The following is a 19,062-nucleotide window of genomic DNA, read 5'->3' on the forward strand; positions in this document are numbered from 1 at the left end:
CTTAAGACTTAGACGTTTTTTAGCCATAATGGAACAAAACCAAACCATCCAGGACTAAAACTTAGACGTTTTGAACTAGACCTATTTTTATAACGAGGCACAAAAAGGTGCCCTAAATAACCAGATGACCACTGGAGGGAATCAGGAATGACCTCCCCTTATTCCCCCAGTGGTCACTAACCCCCTTCCCACCCCCAAAAAATGTGATGAAAAATATTACTTGCCAGCCTCTGTGCCGCCTTCAGATGTTATAGTCAGGTCCATCAGAATAGCATGCAGGTCCCTGGAGTAGTCTAGTGGTGGGTGCAGTGCACTTTAGACAGGTGGACCCAGGCTCCTACCTCCCCCTACCTGTTACACTTGTGGAGGAAACTGTGAGCCCTCCCAAACTCACCAGAAACCCACTGTACCCACATATAGGTGCCCCCTTCACCCGTAAGAGCTATGGTAGTGGTGTACTGTTGGGGGTAGTGGGTTTTGGGGGGCTCAGCAGACAAGGTAAGGGAACAATGGTGAGATGTGTACCTGGGAGCATTTTACGAAGTCCACTGCTATGCTCCCTAGAGTGCCCTATTGCTTTCCTGTGATGTCAAGGGGACCAGTCTACTAAAAATGCTGGCTCCTCCTACATCCCAATGGCTTGATTTTGTGCGTTTTGCACTTGGATGTTTTTTGTTTGAAAATGGACCAAAAAACAAAATGTCCAAATCACAAAAACCTTCTATTTTTGAAAACAAAAGATCAACATTTTTCTTTTTTGAAAATGACATTCTTTGCTATTCAGATTTTGGACGTTTTTTGCAAAACGTCCAAAGTCAAACTTAGACGCCGTATCGAAAATACCCCTCCACATGTGAGGAACAATTTGATCTGTACGTTTACTAAGCACATGAATCTGAAAGTCCATATCAGCCATCTTAGTCACAGTCCGCTGGGAGAAGTCACATAATTGTGGAATGGAAGAAAGTAACTAGGATTCAGTTCTAGAGTACTCTCTCCAAATATCTGTCAATGAGAGATCAGATACTACTACTACTACTTATTTCTATAGCGCTACTAGACGTACGCAGCGCTGTACACGTGAACATGAAAGAGACAATCCCTGCTCGACAGAGCTTACAATCTAATTACCGATTCAGGCACTACTTGAGGTACATAAATAAAGGTGGGGACAAGATAGAACCCTGTGGTACCCCTCATGATAAGGGTTGGGGGGGGGGGGAAGATGTGGAAGAAGTGGTAATAATTTGTAATGAGCGGTCAGAAAGGAATGATGAAAACCAGACCAAAACTGAGCCACATATACCTAATGAGGAGAGTTGGGAAAGGAGACGATCATGTTTCATGAGATCAAAAGTGGCCGAAAGATCGAGTGAGATAGCAAGAACAGCAAGATATTTGTTTAGGTGGGGATGGATTTCACTAAGGATAGCTGTGAGGACTCAGTGCTAAAGTGCGGATGGAAACCGAACTGTTGCGGGTGAAGTGCAAGGGACTTTTCAACAAAGAAAGAAGTCTGGGTGAAAATAATCTTTTTGAGAATTTTAGACAAGAAGCATAAGATTGAAAGTGGACGATAATGTGCTGGGACATGGGGATCTAAGGAGGGTTTTTGAGAATCGGCAAACTATAGCAGACTTCCAGCAAGTCAGGAATTGACCAATAGACAAGCTAGTATTCATAATAAGCAGTATTTCAGGAAGAGTACCAAGACAAGAGGTTTTGAACCAGGAGGATGGGATAGGATCTAAAGAGCGGAACGTCCCAATTCTGACCTGGATGTTCTTTCAAGAATGCCCCTCCACATATCAAAGGATAAATTGTAGAAACTTTATTATTTATGTATATTTTTATGCTTAGTTATTCACTTCCCCGATATTCAGCCAGCAGTGGTCAGCGGGTTTTATATTCAATCATTTTTTATTGATGACATACAAAAGAAGTCCACACCAACAGGTAGGTAGCAGACTTGACAATAACATAATTACTTCAAAACTATACTATCACCAAACATCATCACCAATTTTTAGTTTTCTCCCTTCCCTCCCTTCCCTCCCTTGAGTGTCCAAGCTTAATGCCGAAAAGCAAAGCCCCGAATGGGGTAGTCCCCGGGGGACTGGACTCAGATGTCCCCCCAGGACCCCCCACGCCGGTACATCATTATCAGCTCAACTCAATCCCACCCTCCCCTCCCTATGTCTCAGTAAGCAATCTGGGAATGAATGTCCGGAGTTCCGTGAGCCAATCAAATGTTCAAGAGGGTACTCTTAGCTATTGGGGGCATAGAGTCCAAAAACGGGCCCCATCTCAAACAGAATTTATCCAACTCCATCGGGTTTCCATCTTTTATCATCATTCTCTCAAAACGTAATAGTTGCACCATCCGCATTCGCCAGTTCTGGAGTGAGGGGCCTCTTGAGGATAACCAGTCCACTAAAATAGTCTTTTTTGCAATCAATATGGCTCGCTGAACAAATAAAGTAAGCCCTCTTGGCTGGGGAGCCTGTAGACAAGGCTTCCCAAATAGCAACCTCGGAGAGTGTGACCATCTAGTTCTCCACAAGGTTGAAACCTGGTTTAGTAAGGCCATCCAGAAATTCTTCACCACCGGGCAAGTCCAATACATATGCCCCAAAGTCGCTCCAACAAAATGACACTTGGGGCATGCCCCATCAGGGGAAGCTCCCACATGAAACGCCCGTCGAGGCGGCATATGCATCCGAAACACAAAACGGTATTGTAATTCCCAGTAGTCTGTTAAAGGTGACACTCTATTAAGGGCCAACACATGTTCTTTGAGCAGTCCAGCAGAAATAACTACCTCCAGGTCTCTGCTCCAGGCCTCAGCGTATTTGTTAAAATCTGGCTCTGCAGCTGTGTCTTTGATATGTCGGAGGTGAAACCTCAATGGAACTTTTTGCTGTGATCCCAACGAGAATGCCATTGGTAATTCCTCCTGCACATCCTCCGCTAAGGCCTCCCAAGACAAACTCTTCGTGTAGTGTAATAGTTGCCAATAATGAAAATAGTCTTTGGGGCGGAGCAGACCACGATCCTGTAACTTCTGAAACGATTGCAGCTTTCCTTCTCGCGTTAGAATCTGGAGAATATAGATTATACCTCGCGTTTTCCATTGTTCAAAAATTCTATATATCAAGCCAGGTTGAAACTCAGGATTCCCACAGATTGGCAGCAGTGGAGTGACTCTTGGGGAAAATTGATGTAATCTACAAATCCAGTTCCATGCCTTTTGTGCCTGCGGTAGAATGTTTGAGATGTTTAGTAGTGGAGAGGCCCCTCCACTCCCATGCAGGCAACTGCTAAAGTTTGTGGGTGTAAACAGCCGCAATTCCATTGTGGTAGCTGAAAAGTCCGCAGAGTTGCGGAACCAATCTGTAACGTGTCTCATTGCACAAGCAATCCCTAAATGTCTCACACTCTGCAAGCCCATTCCACCATATTCCTTCTGGACGTACATACTTTCCAGTGGGAATCTCGACTTTTTCCCCCTCCACAAAAATTTTCTCAACATTCCATTCACTCGCTTCTCATCCCTATTAGTGAGGTGTAGGGGTAAAGTTTGAAACATATATGACCAGCATGGAACAATCATCATATTGTACAGTGCTATACGCCCTGACAGAGAGATAGGAAGGCCCCGCCACTGCTCAAGTTTCCTCGCTGTGTCCTTCATTAATTTTTGAATATTTATCTCATACAAATCACTTAATGTGTTAGGGATTAAGACACCCAAGTATTTCATCTCTGTCTTTGCTCTCTGCAGAGAGAAATCGTCTGGGCCGGGGCCATCCAGTCTCTCGGGTAACCTCATTATGCGTGATTTCTCCCGGTTAATTTTAAACCCCGAGAGTGTACTAAAACATTCTATCTCCTCGAGCAGCGCTGGCAATGCCACCCTCGGGGACTCTGAGATTATCAATAGATCGTCCGCAAAGGCTAACACCTTTACTTTCTCTCCACCAACTGTCACCCCTGGCACCCCCTCTCCCTGTTGAATAGTTTTGATCAGGGGTTCAATAGATAACACAAAAAGGAGCGGAGAGAGGGGGCATCCTTGCCTAGTCCCCCTCGCAATGGGAAACTGTTGTGTTCTAGACCCATTAACCAGCACGGCCGCTCGAGGATTTGAGTATAGTGACCGGATAGCCCCATAGACCCAACCCCCCACACCCACATGCCTCAATACCGCAAACATATAATCCCATCCTACTTTATCAAAAGCTTTTTCAGCGTCCAGGCTAACCAGCATCGCCTCTCCGCCTGAACGCTGAATCTGAGCCTGAGCCAACAGTAGTCGTCTCACATTGATTCCTGAATGCCTATTACGAATAAAACCCACTTGCTCCTGACCGATAAGACTAGGTAAACACTCCTGTATTCTATTTGCTAGTAGTTTGGCTAGGATTTTTATATCAACATTGATTAAGGAAATTGGCCGGAAACAACCAGCCTGATTCTCCGGCTTTCCTGGCTTCAGCAACAAGGTTATCAGTGCCTCATTTGCATAAGCCGGGAACTGTCCATGAGCCACTACCTCCTCAAAATATGAGTGCATGGGGCCTACTATGTGTGGATTTAAGATTTTATAGAATTCACTCGAGAAGCCATCCGGGCCTGGAGCTGAATTCGCAGGGAGAGACTTAATTATATCTTGCAGTTCCTTTCCCGTGATAGGCCTATTCAGGACCTCCACCTCCTCTGCCTTCAGTGTCATCATTCTGGCCCTCCGCAAATATTCTGTCACCGACTCCAATGATGGCGGGGATATATTTTTATATAGGTCGCTATAGAATTGCTGGAATACCTTTTTTACTCCTTCCCTCCCATTCTGAATATGCCCATACTTATCTTTCACTGCCACTATCGCTCTAGGGCCACCCCAGGCTTTAACTACTCTTGCTAACACGGCACCTGATTTATTCCCATATCTCTGGAAGCGGAATTTCCCAACCGCCAGGGCTCTCAAAGCTCTCTCATGTAGTAGTGAGTTTAGCGTTACTTGAGCTATTTTCATCTGCTCCTTATTATAGCTCAATGGAACCGCCACAAATCGGCGTCTAGCTTTCCCAAGTCTACGTTCTAGATGTATAATTGCCCCGTTAATTTTTCGTTCCCGTTTTGCAGTGAACGCAATCACCGCCCCCCTCAGAACTGCCTTCGCCGCTTGCCAAAACAGCTGGGGAGAGTCCCTATGTTCTTTATTAAATTGTGAATATTCCCCCCAACTCTTCTGCAAATGTAGTTTACATTTTTGGTCTGTTGCTAAGTACGTGGGGAATCTCCACCCTCTTCCCCCAACCCCCAGGTCCTTATCCTCTAAGTCTAACCACACCAGGGAGTGATCCGAAATCTCCTCCGGGCCTATCTCTACCTTGTTCACATAGGGGAACACCCTTTGATCCACCAAAATGTAATCCAGCCGTGAGAGAGTCCCATGGGCTCTGGACAGGTGGGTATACTCTCGCACCTCTGGATGCAACGTGCGCCAAGAATCTACCACTCCAAGTGTCTGGACAAACTGCGTCAATGCCCTCACCTTCGGGCCTCCCCTGACCGCCCTCCTAGGGGATGAGCAATCTAAACTAGGGTCAGCCACTAAATTGAAATCTCCCATCACAAGCAGTGGCAGAGACCCATGCGGTAGGCATACTTGAATTAGATGATCATAAAAGGATCTGTCATACAAATTTGGACCATATAGCGCCACTACTAAATACTCCACATGTTGTAACCAAAGACGCACCACCACATATCTCCCCCCTGGGTCACTATCCACTAAATGAGTTCTCGCCACTACCCCCTTTCGGATTAAGATTGCAACCCCTCCTTTCCTTCCCTCAGCCGCCGCACCGTGTACTTCACCTACCCAGGTTCTCTTCAACTTTTGTAACTCCTCTTGAGATAGTCTTGTCTCCTGAATACAAGCCACGTCTGCGTGGTGTCTCTTTAAGGCTTGTAAAATCTTTGCCCTCTTAACTGGAGATGTAATGCCCCCTACATTCCATGTTATAAATCTAGTCCGGGCACCCCTCTTTCTTGAGTATAGTTATTCCTAGTGTTATCAAACTGCATTGAAAAATTGGGAGACTCCAGTGCCCAGCTCCACCCGAGCCTCCCCGCTCTAACCCCAAAGATCTCAAGGACTTTCCCCGTGCATCCAATCCCCTTCTTTCTATAACTTCCCCTTCCCCTTTCTCCTCCACCCTCCCTCCTCCCAAACTTCCCCCCCTACCCTTTATTCCTCCCACCCTTTCCACCTTTGACCTCTCCTTTCGCAACATCTACTAGGAGAGCTCCAGTCACTTAATGGTAGGGGCCCCCCTCCCCCATCCCCTTTCCTCTTTACAATCTTTCCAGCCTAGCTGAGTTAGAATTACATTAATATATTTCAAATCAACACATCTGCAAGCATACAGATCCAAATTAACTCCATAACATTTAACCATGTTATAACTTTGTGCAAGATTTGCTCTAGCTGCATTGCAGTTGCAGCGCACCTGCATCTTGATACCAGCACAACCTGCTACCTGTTCATACATGCCCCTTTCAGCCATTATGGCCCGGGGAGGATGTAGAATTGTCCCGTAGGAGGGTCTGGGCCTCTTCTGGAGAGTGATACATCTTCCAGCCCCCCTGTTCCAATACTTTAAGCTGAGCTGGGTACAATAGCATGAATCTTTGGTTTTTCGCTGCCAAATGGCGGCACAGAGGTCCAAATGCTTTCCTGCGCTCCTGTAGGGCAGCTGAGTAGTCCTGGAAGATTTTTACTGCTGATCCATCAAATGTAAGTGAGTCCCATTTGGATCTAGCACCTCTCAGGATTTCTTCCTTGTGTAGAAAATTATGGACTTTTATGATGACTACTCTCGGTCTGTTTCCCCCTTCAATTCTCCTGCCCAAACGGTGTGCTCTCTCCAAACACAGAGGCCCATTACTATCAGACAGGGCAAACTCAGATTTAAGCCAACTCTCCAATTGCATGGGCAGAGCTCGATCTGATATTGATTCGGGGATTCCAATCAGGCGCAGGTTAGACCTGCGAGACCTGTTTTCTAAGTCATCTAAATGCTTTGCCTGGGCTTGCAGCAAGTTTTGTAAGTCCTGCAGCTGTGTTCCTCTGCCCGTGCTTGAATCCTCCAGCTCTGACACCCGTAATTCCAGCTCTCCCGTCCTCCTCGTTGTGTCCCCCAATAGCGATTCTACTCCCGCTATCTGGTCGAATAACTTTGCCAGCTCCGGTTTCAAAGCCTCTCTCACCGCTTCTGTAATCTGTTGGAGCTGTAATGGGTGAAATTGTGGAGGGCGCTCAGGGATCGGGCTAGGCGCCATCTTGGATTCTTCCGTCCCTCGATGTTTCTCAGCTGTTTTTTTCGCCGATTTCGCCGTTGAAGCCCGAGTTTCTTTTGTTACAAAGAGATCCATGTATGTGCGCTAGGTAAGCTTAAGTTTTGCAGTTTTTCATTCAGTTTTTTGCTCGTTTTACGGGGAATGTAGAAGGGGAAGCCCCGGAGAGAAGACAAATGCGACTTCCTCTCTCAGACCATCACGTGACCCCTCCGGTCAGCGGGTTTTAAATGCAGACAGTTGCTGGCTAAATTACAACAGGATATTCAGTGCCCAGATGTGTCTGGGCACCAACATTTGTTATCTGGGGCTAGCCAGGCATGTGCTGGCTGTCAGCTCTTATGTAGGACCTGCATACAACACTTATACGGATGGCTGACTCCTAGTGGTAGTACTACGAAACTACCACTAGGGGTCTCAGCTGCCATTCTTCAGCCAGAGACTCCAGGGCAGGAGCCAATGGGGTTTGCTTCTGCCCCAACTCCCATTAGACCACCAAGGATATTAAGGTAGGCTTTGGGGGTTGGTGCTTTTAACAACTGACGCAGAAAAGGCCTTCAGTCGGGTTGAGTGGATTTATCTGTGGGAGGTATTAAAGGTCATGGGATTTGGTCCAGGGATCCTATCTTGGCTTCGGGGATTATATGCGAGACCGGTGGCCAGGATAAAGGCGAATGGAGGATATTCGGAACAAGTGCAGATACAAAGGGGTACCAGACAGGGCTATCCCCTCTCTCCCTTGCTTTTTGCTATTGCGATCGAACCTCTTGTGCAGAAGGTTCGGGAGACAGCTCAAATAAAGGGTCTCTATGTGGGAGATAGGGAGCATAAAATAGCTCTGTTTGCAGACGACATTCTTTTTTACGTGAGTCAACCAGAAGTGTCATTAACAAACATCTGCAAAGAGATCAAAGTTTTTGGGGAAATGTCTGGATTTAAAGTCAATTATGATAAATCAGAAGTTTTGGGTATAGCGGGGCCTCCCTCTGATACTGAAGCTATATTGGAAAAATTTCCCTTCAGGCAAGCACGGGAGAGCTTTAAGTATCTGGGCATTTGGATTACTAGGGATCTAACAAAGTTATATGGTTTAAATTATGCTCCCCTGTTTAGGGAACTGGGCACAGACATGAGTCGATGGAAGAATGGTCTGCTGTCCTGGTGGGGCAGGATAGCGGTGGTCAAGATGAACTTGGTCCCGCGGATGTTGTTTCTTTTCCAAACGTTGCCTTTGGAAGTTCCACCAGTGGTTTTGAATAAATTACAGTCGGATATTTCATGGTTCGTATGGGGGGGTAAGAGAGCAAGAACATCGAAAAGAATTATGTGGAGGGGAGTAGAGGAAGGGGGAAGAGGGCTACCCAACTTAATATGGTACTATCAAGCAGCCCAATTGAAACAAGTGGCGGAGTGGAGCAAAGGAGATAGATCACCAGTGGCGACTTTAGAGCAAAACCTGGTTCCAAGGGGTAATTTGGAGAAAGGAGTATGGGGGTCTGGACAGATGTATAGCTTACCTCAGAGAATATTAGTCCCTTTGTATCTCACTTGCAACATACCTGGGATGTATTAAAAAAAAAATTCCGGAAGGGGGTGAAAACCTCTACTTTGGCTCATATTACCCATGAAGATGAGTTTCCCGCAGGACAAGAGGGGGGGGGGGTATTTCGTGAGTGAAATCGAAGGGGCCTGAGGAGATTTAGGGATCTTATGTCGGATGGGGTAATGAGAGACTTTATGACACTAAAGAGGAAGTTTGATTTACCAGAATCTGATTATTTTGCATACATGCAGGTTAGACATTTCATGACTGGACAGGGGTGGTTGCAATCGGACCCGAGGGAAAAGAAGCTATTGGAAAATATTTGGGTAACCCTGGAAGGTGGGAGGAAAGGAATTTCCAGGTTATATAAATACATTAGGGGAGATAAGATGCTCAAATTGCCCTACATGACTGCATGGGAACGTGATTTAAATATGGAAATGAGTGTGAAGGAGTGGGAGCGGATGTGTTTAGAGGTGAAAAAGGCATCGGTGTGTGTGCTAATTAAAGAAAATGCATACAAAGTTTTAAGTAGATGGTATTACACACCAGACAGGCTAAAGCGAATGTATCCTATGGTATCTAATCGATGCTGGCGGTGTGAAGCAGAAATAGGCAATTTTTTGCATGTCTGGTGGTCGTGTCCTCTTATACAGACTTTTTGGGTGGAAGTTGCTATGCATTTGACACGCCTATTGGACATGCAGTTCCTGGTAGAACCAAAGTGGTGTTTGCTGGGATGGGGAAATAAAAGGGGCCAGAAGTGGCAGAAGCGGCTCAAAAGACTGGGGTTGGCAGCTGCCAAGCTGGAGATAGCAGCCCATTGGAAACAAAGACTGGGCCCTACAATCACAGACTGGACAATGAGAATCAAGAACATTATGGGCCTAGAACAATTGACTGACAAAAGACAAGGCAGATATAAGCCTGATGCGAAAGAATGGTCTCAAATAGAACGATTATGGAGTAGTGAACTACCTGTACAGGTGATTTAGCCAAGATGGAGTAAGTTGGGAGCAGGGGAGGGGGGGAGTTGATTTGGGTGGGAGGGTGGGTGGGTAGGGAGAAAATTATCAAAAATGATTGTGTTTTACAGTTGATGTTGGACTTTAATTGTTTGGAATATCAGAGCAGTCTGTTGGCTGCACTGGCAAGCATTGTATTTTTCTATTATGTTGTGTTCAATAAACACTTTCAAATCTAAAAAAAAAGGTAGGCTTGGTGGGGGGGGGGGGGTGCTGGTACATGAGAGGGGATTTGTGTTGGCTGGGGGGTCGGGAGAAATGTTGGGTCACTTTGGGTGGCTTCTCTTGGGGCCATGATTGACCATTGAATGTTCTCACTGAAAGAACATTGAATAGAGATGTTTTAAGAAAAATAAGAATTGATGAATTAATAAAAACCATAGACACTGAAAAATGATTAAATGAAGATTACTAGTTGGATTGGAAGGTTTTTTGCCAGTGATGAAAAGTAGATCCTAGTGATTACATTTAGCTTTATAAATCTTTGGATTTCAAGCTCTTTGAAGCTTTTTCTTCCTTATAGCCATACGTTTGCTATTTTTGATATGAGTCTCTATTTTTGAGTGGATCATGCTATTTTTTTCTAGAAATAAGTATGTCCAGTAAAGCTTTATAAGATTCATGGAGGGATAAAGATGGAAAAGCAGAAATGCCAGCCTAGTAAACAGAAACTACCTACTTCTACATCTACCCATCTGCAAAACTATCTACACAGCAGGATTTAGCTATTGGGGTTCCAAATGGTGGAACTCGATACCAGAAATCACAAGAAGCATCATAAATCCCCTCCAATTTAGAAAAGAAATGAAAACTACCTCTTCAAAAAATTCTACAGCTAATTACAAAGATATTGTCATCTTCCTTTCAATCTACCCTTCAAAACTATGAATAAACATCACCAAACCTCTACAACTGAACACAAAAGCTATCACTATCTTCTCCTCTTCAAATCTGTCTCTTCAAAAACTCTATGAATAACCACACAAACGATAGATGCCCTCTCCACATTGCACAACACTATTGTAACTCCACTAAAATGTAAATTGTAAGCCACTTTGAACCAAGATTTGTTTTTGGATAATAGTGTGATACAAGAACGCATAAATATCAAAAGTGCTAGACATATCAAACTGTAGTAGTAAAATTTTCCTACCTAAACTCAGTTCCTTCCTAAAATTGGCTATCAAGGTGGTTAAGACCATCTCTGTACTATATCCAGGTCTGAACCCAGATTGAGAACTATGCAGAATAGAATGTGAATGAGGATATTCCATACGTTGAGATGACACCAATCCTTCCATCACCTTTACTAACAAATGTATAGAGGCCACCAGCCTATAATTGGATACTTCACCAACTAGTCAAGGGATTCTTCGGAATAGGAGTAAAAATTATTCTGCCTTTGTCTTTAGGGAATAAACCTTGAGATAGCATAAAAGAGAGATTTAACATAAGATAACAAATTAATAAATCTGGTACTGACTTCAGTAGATAAATGGGACAAAGATCCAATAAACAATGTGAAAATGAATACTTAGGAAGAAAGAATTTGACTGAATCTGGTAGCGAAAAGGAGGACCATATCCTATCTGCTAGTAGGCATGTTGCATATTTATTAAGTAGATAATCATCCAAAGCAGAACTAGGGCAATTTAGTTCAGCTTGGATTTTATCAATTTTCTGTGCACAATAGTTACCAAGTTGGTCTGCAGATGGAATTGGTTCATTAATAGCTGATACAGATTGAGTATCTATCATTAAATTAACTAAGGAATAAAGCTTCCTAACATTTATAGAGGAACCACTTATGTGCTTTGCATAGTAAGCAGTTTTAGACTTTGTCCAGATGTGTTCTTGACGTCTACAATTCCTCTTCACTTCTAGAAGTTCCTCTGTAAACCATGGAGATAATATCTTAGTGGGCTTCAATTTTGTTCTTTTAGGCACTCTTAAGTCCAATCTCCTCCTACGTGTGTTATCCCAATATTGAACAAAATCCAAAGAAGAAGAATCTGTCAGTAGCTGATCAAACGGTATATGAGACCAGAATTCGGTAGCGTTAACTTTGCCCCTTGTTAACAAAACTGGATAATTTGTTTACCGACTTGCCAACAGTTACAGCTTCCTGCCAAAAAAAGTATTAGAGTTAGCTTGCTGTGGTCAGACCAAGGAATGGGAGACCGAGATGGTTCTGAGATGTAAGAATTTATAGGGTTGGTGAATCTATACACTAAGAGGTCTAGATGTTGACCTTTAATATGAGAGGGGCTACCAGTAAAAAAGAGAGAATTGCCAATGGTTTAAGAAGCTAAAGAAACTCTTAGTATGGGAGTCATTAGGTTTGTCCAAATGATGATTAACATCTCCTAGCAACAGAACATCATTAGAAAGGATGCAAGCGCTAGAGATAAATTCAGTAATATCATTTTCTACATTACTACAGTTGTGCGGTGGACAGTAAAGTATCTGATGCCTGTTCATTGTGGGTATCTTGCAAACTTGACAGACTGGGTGTGTCCTGAGGACTAGGATGAGATAAAAGTGAGCAAAAATAAGAGCTCACTTCACTACATGCATCTTGGCCTCCAAAGCTTACACTCCAATTTTTGGGTTGTTTTTGTTATGGCTCCTTTTCTGCATCCTTTATATTGTCTACCTGAAAAGGTATAAAGAGGTTCGTTCCCAAGTACAGATTGGGGGATTACATGGTACCTAGAAGAACGAGATGGATGTTCTTTTTCAGAAGCTGGTGAGAGACATCACGGACATGTTGCAGGAGGATGATGAAGACAGCAGCTCTACAAACCTGGTATGGCCTCGATTAACAATTTCACTGCATGTAAGAGTTTCTTTTACGGCAAACATAGAAGAAAGCGGACCTCCGCAATGGAAAAACCAAGAAAAGAACACAGCGAAGGTGACAAGATGGATGACACCAAACAAACTTCGAGAACAGTGACTCTCACACTCTCATCAAGAAGCTCGGAAGTTTTCTTTCTCCATTTTCCTAAGGTGTTGTTAGAGAAATCCAGTGTTTGCACAAGACTTTCCTTATGAGAACCAATAGCACTTTGCCATACAGGGACTCCTGAGGCAGGCCTGAACGGCCGAAACAGGGCTCGTGTCGAGTCCAGTTTTTTAAGAATAAACTCTTGCTGTGAACTTTTTTCTGAGTCCAGTAGAAGTTTGTTTGGTGTCATCCATCTTGTCACCTTCGCTGTGTTCTTTTCTTAGAGTTTCTTTTACACCTTCAACAAACATATGTTCAAAGATAAAACAAAGATTCCAACTCTCCTCAGTCCTCTACCAAATAGACATAGCGATTCCTGCCACTGGGTGAACCCCCTCCCCTCATCCATAAACACACGTTACAAGCTCAGTGTTACTGTTCCTGCCATCATATGACACTCCCTGTACAGACTCACTGCCTCATATACACAACCCATACCCACTGCGAGCTCAGTGTTACTGACCCGGCGGGCTTCTGTGGGTAGTTTTGTCCTCCCTCAGTGAGAGTTATTAATGATTATTATTTTGTTATAACATAGTAACATAGTAGATGACGGCAGAAAAAGACCTGCATGGTCCATCCAGTTTTCCTTATGAGAACTTTCAGTACTGAAGATAGTAAACACACTTGTAGAAGCAAGTGGGAAAAAGTCTCAACATTGATATTTTTGATGTGTTTTATTTACTGCATATCCATCATCCCACACCTTATGTTCAGCCCTATAAATCTTTCAGCTTTCTCTCTCTGTCCACTCAGATTCCATTTGCTCTTAGTCCCTCCTTTTGTTTTTTAACTGCATCTACTTTCAGCTTTCCATTTCTTTCCCTCATCCAGTCCCTCCCATTCTGCTCCTCCAATTCCCCAGTCTTTCTCTAACTCTTCCCTCTTCCCCTTTTCATGCAGTATCTCCTTTCTGCCTCTCACTCTCTTCCCAATCACACAGCATCTCCTGTATGTGTGTCTCTTTTTTCCCTCTCATCCATAGGCATCTCCTCTCTGTATCTCTCTGTCCTTCCCCCCTAGCCATACAGCATCTCCTCTCCCCCCCCCCCATTCAGAATCTTCTCTCTCTCTTTCTCTCTTTGTCCCCTTTCCTGCCCCAGCCATCCAGAGTTTCCTCTGTCTCTCCCCCTTCCCCACTACAGCCATCCAGGATCTTCTGTCTCTCTTATGCCCCCCCCAATCTACCATCATCCCATTGTCTTTCTCACCCCCCTTCTTTACAACCACCTCGCTCTCTCTTTCTTCCTCATCTGAACATTGCCCTTTGGCTCTCATGTCCCAGAATCCAGCGTTGTTCTGTCCCCCTCCATCCAGCATTGCCTGTCTGTCCCCCAATATTTCTGTGTCTCTTATTTTTTCCCATTCCCCATCATGCAACATCATCTCATATCTCTCTCCCTCCTCCTCTTTTCTTCCCACCCCGTCCTGGTCACTCACTGACACCTCCTCCCAGCCACTGCCTTCTCGAGTCCACAGCAGCCTGGAGGAACCACAAACTTTCATTCCTTTTCCTACCTCATACACATTTGTTCCCTTCACTGCCATCACAGAACTGCAAAGAAAATGAAGCTGTGCACTGGAACACTGCTGCCAGCTTCACTGGTTCCCCCTCCTCCTCTATGATGTGTTGGGGAGGGAGGAGGAAAGAAACTGGCAAAGTTGGCAGCAGCATCTACAAAGCTATGACCCTGTGCTTGGCTTCATCTTCTTTGCTGCTCTCGGGCGACAACGGGGAGAAAAGTGAGTGAGAAGCAGGGAAGGGAAAGGAAGCTTGTGGTTCCTTCAGGCTGCCACGGACTTCAGAAGGCTGGGAGAAGAAGTTAGCAGTTGAGGCTGGGGAGGCTTAGCATCTCCAAGCCTTTTATATGGAGTGCCTATGAGTTTACAGAAAGAGAAAAGGTGGGGGGGGGGGGTGCAAAGAGGTGAGTGCAGGTTGGGTTCTTGAATGAGAAGGAATGGGGCAAAGGGGGCACAGAGGGGAGAGTTTAGGATGGCAAGAGGGGAAGAGACAGAGGTTCAGGGGCAGGTCAGGATGAAAGTAAATGGGGTATGGTGTCAAGGGAAGGGAAGAAGAGGTGGTGGGAAGAGTGTGGGAAGTTCAGGGCACAAAAAGGGAAGAGAGGCAGAGAGGAGAGTGTGGAGTGGGTTCAGGTTAGGAAGAGAAGGTAGCAGGGATGACAGGGTGGGGGAAAAAGAGAGGAGGTAAGTGGACTGCAGGATAAGGGACATGAAGAGATGGGAGACAAGAGTAAGGGGAAGTACAAGAGGTAAGAGGAAGAAGCTGTTGGGTACACTTAACATGGGAAAAAGGATTGGGAAGGGATATGGGTGGTGGTTTTGTGGGGTGGAGGTGCTTTATTAGGATCACTAACTCTGTTGGGGGTGGGAACTTTTATATTGGGACTGCCTAGCCCTCTTAGTTTTTATTAGTGTGGGAAGTGTTATGTTGGGGTCATCAAATCCCTCTTGTTGTTTTTCATTGGAGTAGGAGGTATTAGACTGGGTCCATCAAGACTGGATATCGGTAGTGTCTGGATAACTTTCAGCTCCGTCCCCGGACTGCTCCGACACAGACTGGATAGTGCTGTGGTAGTCAGAGGAGATATTCAACGGCCAACTGGTCACCTGGAGTTACCTAGATAAGAGTTGCTCTTACTCTGTTAACTCCAGTATTAAGCTGACAGGATTTATTCATTCAGCACTTAATATCAGGCCTAATATAAATTCCCTGCCCCAAGGCGATTCCTCCCCTCAATATACACAGTTCAGCTTAGTGTAACTAACTCTGCTCACCAGCTAATTATGTGGAACAAGGTGACAGGTATTGTGAGTAGAGATGTTGGGATAGAGGTTGGAGTGTAGGAGTGGACAGAGAATTTGGGATAAGGTGAATCACACAGGGATTGTTGTCTGATGGAATACGATGTAGGTGGAAGACATCTCTCTTCTGCTGCAGCTGAGTGAGAAGTTACAGGACAGAGAGGCGAGGAGCTCGCCCTACTTTCAGAACCTGACTAGAATCGCCTTCTTTGGAACCAGCAGCATCCTGCAGTCTGTACTGTCCACCTGTCCTGGGAAGACAAGATCCATAGAAGAGGTGTGTTCCTTACCTACAGCCACATTCTATCCCAGGGCCGCCGAGAGGTGGGGCAGGGGGGGACAAATTTCCCCGGGCCCAGGCCTCCAAGGGGGGCCCGGTGCCAGGGTCAGGCTGCCAGCGTTGCAGTCCCCGGTCTCACCTGCTTGCTCTCGGCTCCGTCCACCACCGGGCCCCCTGCATTAAAATCGGCAGCGCCTCAGCTCCGTTTGGAAAGGCAGATCGCCTCCCTTTGGGCCCTCCATGTGTCCCGCCCTCGCGGAAACAGGAAGTTACATCAGTGAGGGAAGGCCTGAAGGGAGGCAACCTGCCTTTCCAAACGGAGCTGAGGCGCTGTCAATTTTAATGCAAGGGGCCTGGTGGCAGACGGAGCTTAGGGCAGGCAGGTGACACTGGGGACTGCAGCGGCGTCGGTGGGGGGCCTTGCCCCGGGCCCGGCTTAGTCTCTTGGTGGCCCTGTTCTATCCCTGGAGAACCCGAAAAGGACTTGGGGGCGGAGGGGAGGGAGCGTTCCAGCATGGCTTGGTTAATTCCTCTCCCCTCTCCTCGGTATCCATTGTAGTTATTTTGCCTGACCTTGCTCTCTGTTTCTATTTCACTTCCTTTACACTCTATTTCCTGTTCCAGATACAGAGTATTTCTAACTCCTCAATGGTAGTCCTTCATAATCTGGAACAAGCAACAATACTTGCATTTAGTGGAAGCAACTCCCCAGTCGTTGTGGAGACCCCAATGTTCTCTCTTCACCTGAGCAGGTAATCAAATCTTGTACTAATTTATGCTTTGTTTGGATTTAGATCAAAGTGAGTCACATTCAGGTACACTAGGGATTTTCATGACCCCCAAGGGTCACAATGTCATTTTCTTATTGAGGCAATGGTGGGTTTGCTGAAGGTCACAAGAAGTTTGTTTATGTTTATTTAAAACTTCATATACCACCTTTACATCACAATAGGTCAAAGCTGAAAATATAAAATAGTAACATAGAACCCAACAAAGAAAAAGAATGCCAACAGGAAAGAAAATAATCACTCATACACAAAAGAATAGCCAACAGCAGCAGTTAAAACTGCTAGCAAATCTGACACGAACAAGCTGAACAAGGTCAATGACAGCTAGATGGAAAGGCTAATTGAAGGAAATATGTTTTAAGTAGTTTTTCAAAGTTAGTAAGGGAAAGTTATTCCAAAGAAAAGGGGGCCAAAAGATCAAATGCAGAGTTTCGAGTTGATTCGTTGCGAACTTGTTTAGGGGATGGTAGTACTTAGCGGTTAATATCTAGTGAACGGAGTGTAAAGGATAATTAAAGAAGAAAGATATGCAGGACTTCCAGAAGGTAATGTTTTAAAGGCAAGTAACAAGATTTTAAACCAGATGTGGTAGGAAACAGGTAACCAGATATAAAGGAGTAACGGAAACGAAGCATTTTGTCCTAAAAAATAGACGAATTTCAGAATTTTGAAGAGTCTGGAGTCTACGTAATTGAAACTGTGTATGTGGTATTACGATAGTCCAGTCGAGAAATGACAAAGGCATGAATGAAGTATGTATTGAATTGAAGTCTAAGTAATTTTGGACTGTGAATGACGCAGCCAAATATACCCAGATTTTACAGCATTAGAAATTTGCTTATTGAATGAAAGTTTAGAACCAATGTATATTCCTAAATAAGGAACGACTCAACGGAAGCAATTTGATGACTGAAGAATTTCAATGGTATAGACGGTGCAGTGAATGAACCTCTGATCCAACATGCTATTCTTTTAGTAGGCTTAAGTACAACTTTATGGGAAGTTAGCCAAACAGACAAAGAAGTGAGGGCCTTTTGAAGGGATTCCAAATTTATAGAAAAAGTTGATGTGGGATATTTCAAAAGAATATCATCAGCATAAATAAAAAAGCGCATATTGTGATCTTGAAGTAAAGTTGCAAGTGGACTAAGAAAAATGTTGAAAAGTAACGGTGAAAGGATTGACCCCTGAGGAATTCCACAGGTTAGCTCAAGGTTAACAGACACATCATTCCCTGTGGATACTACAAAACCCCACCCTGTAAGAAAACATTTAAACCAGGCTAGTGTAGGATTGAGCAAGGATGTGCCAGTGGGGTTTGAATCCTAGCTTCCATGATATTGTTAAGTTTTGCTCATAGTATCCTGAGCTGAGGAAGGAGGCTTTAGCTTCTGAAAGTTAGTCAAAAAAGTGTATTAAAAGTTAGTCCATTAAAACGTAAGACCTTATTTTCCATTTTTTTGTTCAGCCAGTAGTGGGCAGCAGTTTTAAAGTTGTTGACAGCTACAGGCCGAATTAAATCTGGATATTCAATTCCGGGCCATGTCCAAGCTCTGGCATTTGAGTATCTGGGCACTCTCAGTGGACTCGGATGTTATGTATGTACTGGCCAATACTCAGGGTTGTTACCTGCATACCTAACTGGGCAAAGATAGGCTGCTTTTTGTGGTTTCGATCTGCAGTTACGGTATGCTGAGACCGGCACTAAATATTGTCAGGTCCACTGCTCCGGCACTAACCAGACAGTGCTGCCCCAGTCAGAAGGGATAGTCAGTGCATTACCTGGTTAGATGCTACTACATACCCCTTGTGACCAGCTAAAGGTAGGAGCCTTAAGTACATTGCTAATGCTGCCGCTGGAGAAGAGCGGTAACATAGTAACATAGTAGATGACAGCAGAAAAAGACCTGCATGGTCCATCCAGTCTGCCCAACAAGATAACTCATATTTGCTACTTTTTGTGTATACCCTACTTTGATTTGTACCTGTGCTCTTCAGGGCACAGACCGTATAAGTCTGCCCAGCACTATTCCCGCCTCCCAACCACCAGCCCCGGCACAAACCGTATAAGTCTGCCCAGCACTAGTCCCGCCTCCCACCACCAGCTCTGGCACAGACCGTATAAGTCTGCCCAGCACTATCCCCGCCTCCCAACCACCGGCTCTGGCACAGACCGTACAAGTCTGCCCAGCACTATCCCCGCCTCCCAACCACCAGCCCCGCCTCCC

The 19,062-nt window shown here is 44.9% G+C and overlaps 1 protein-coding gene across 1 annotated transcript in view; it reads left to right on the forward strand.

Annotated features, from left to right (window-relative positions):
* Positions 1–19,062, forward strand: part of LOC115471006 (polycystic kidney disease protein 1-like 2) — a 99,104-nt gene that overhangs the window by 19,099 nt on the left and 60,943 nt on the right. Inside the window, exons 5-7 of the mRNA XM_030204674.1 lie at positions 12,677–12,742; positions 15,876–16,043; positions 16,671–16,798. Coding sequence (XP_030060534.1) covers positions 12,677–12,742; positions 15,876–16,043; positions 16,671–16,798 — 362 coding nt within the window. The remainder of the gene's footprint in view (positions 1–12,676; positions 12,743–15,875; positions 16,044–16,670; positions 16,799–19,062) is intronic.

Source organism: Microcaecilia unicolor, chromosome 5 (assembly GCF_901765095.1).
Source record: "Microcaecilia unicolor chromosome 5, aMicUni1.1, whole genome shotgun sequence".
Taxonomy (NCBI): Eukaryota; Metazoa; Chordata; class Amphibia; order Gymnophiona; family Siphonopidae; genus Microcaecilia; species Microcaecilia unicolor.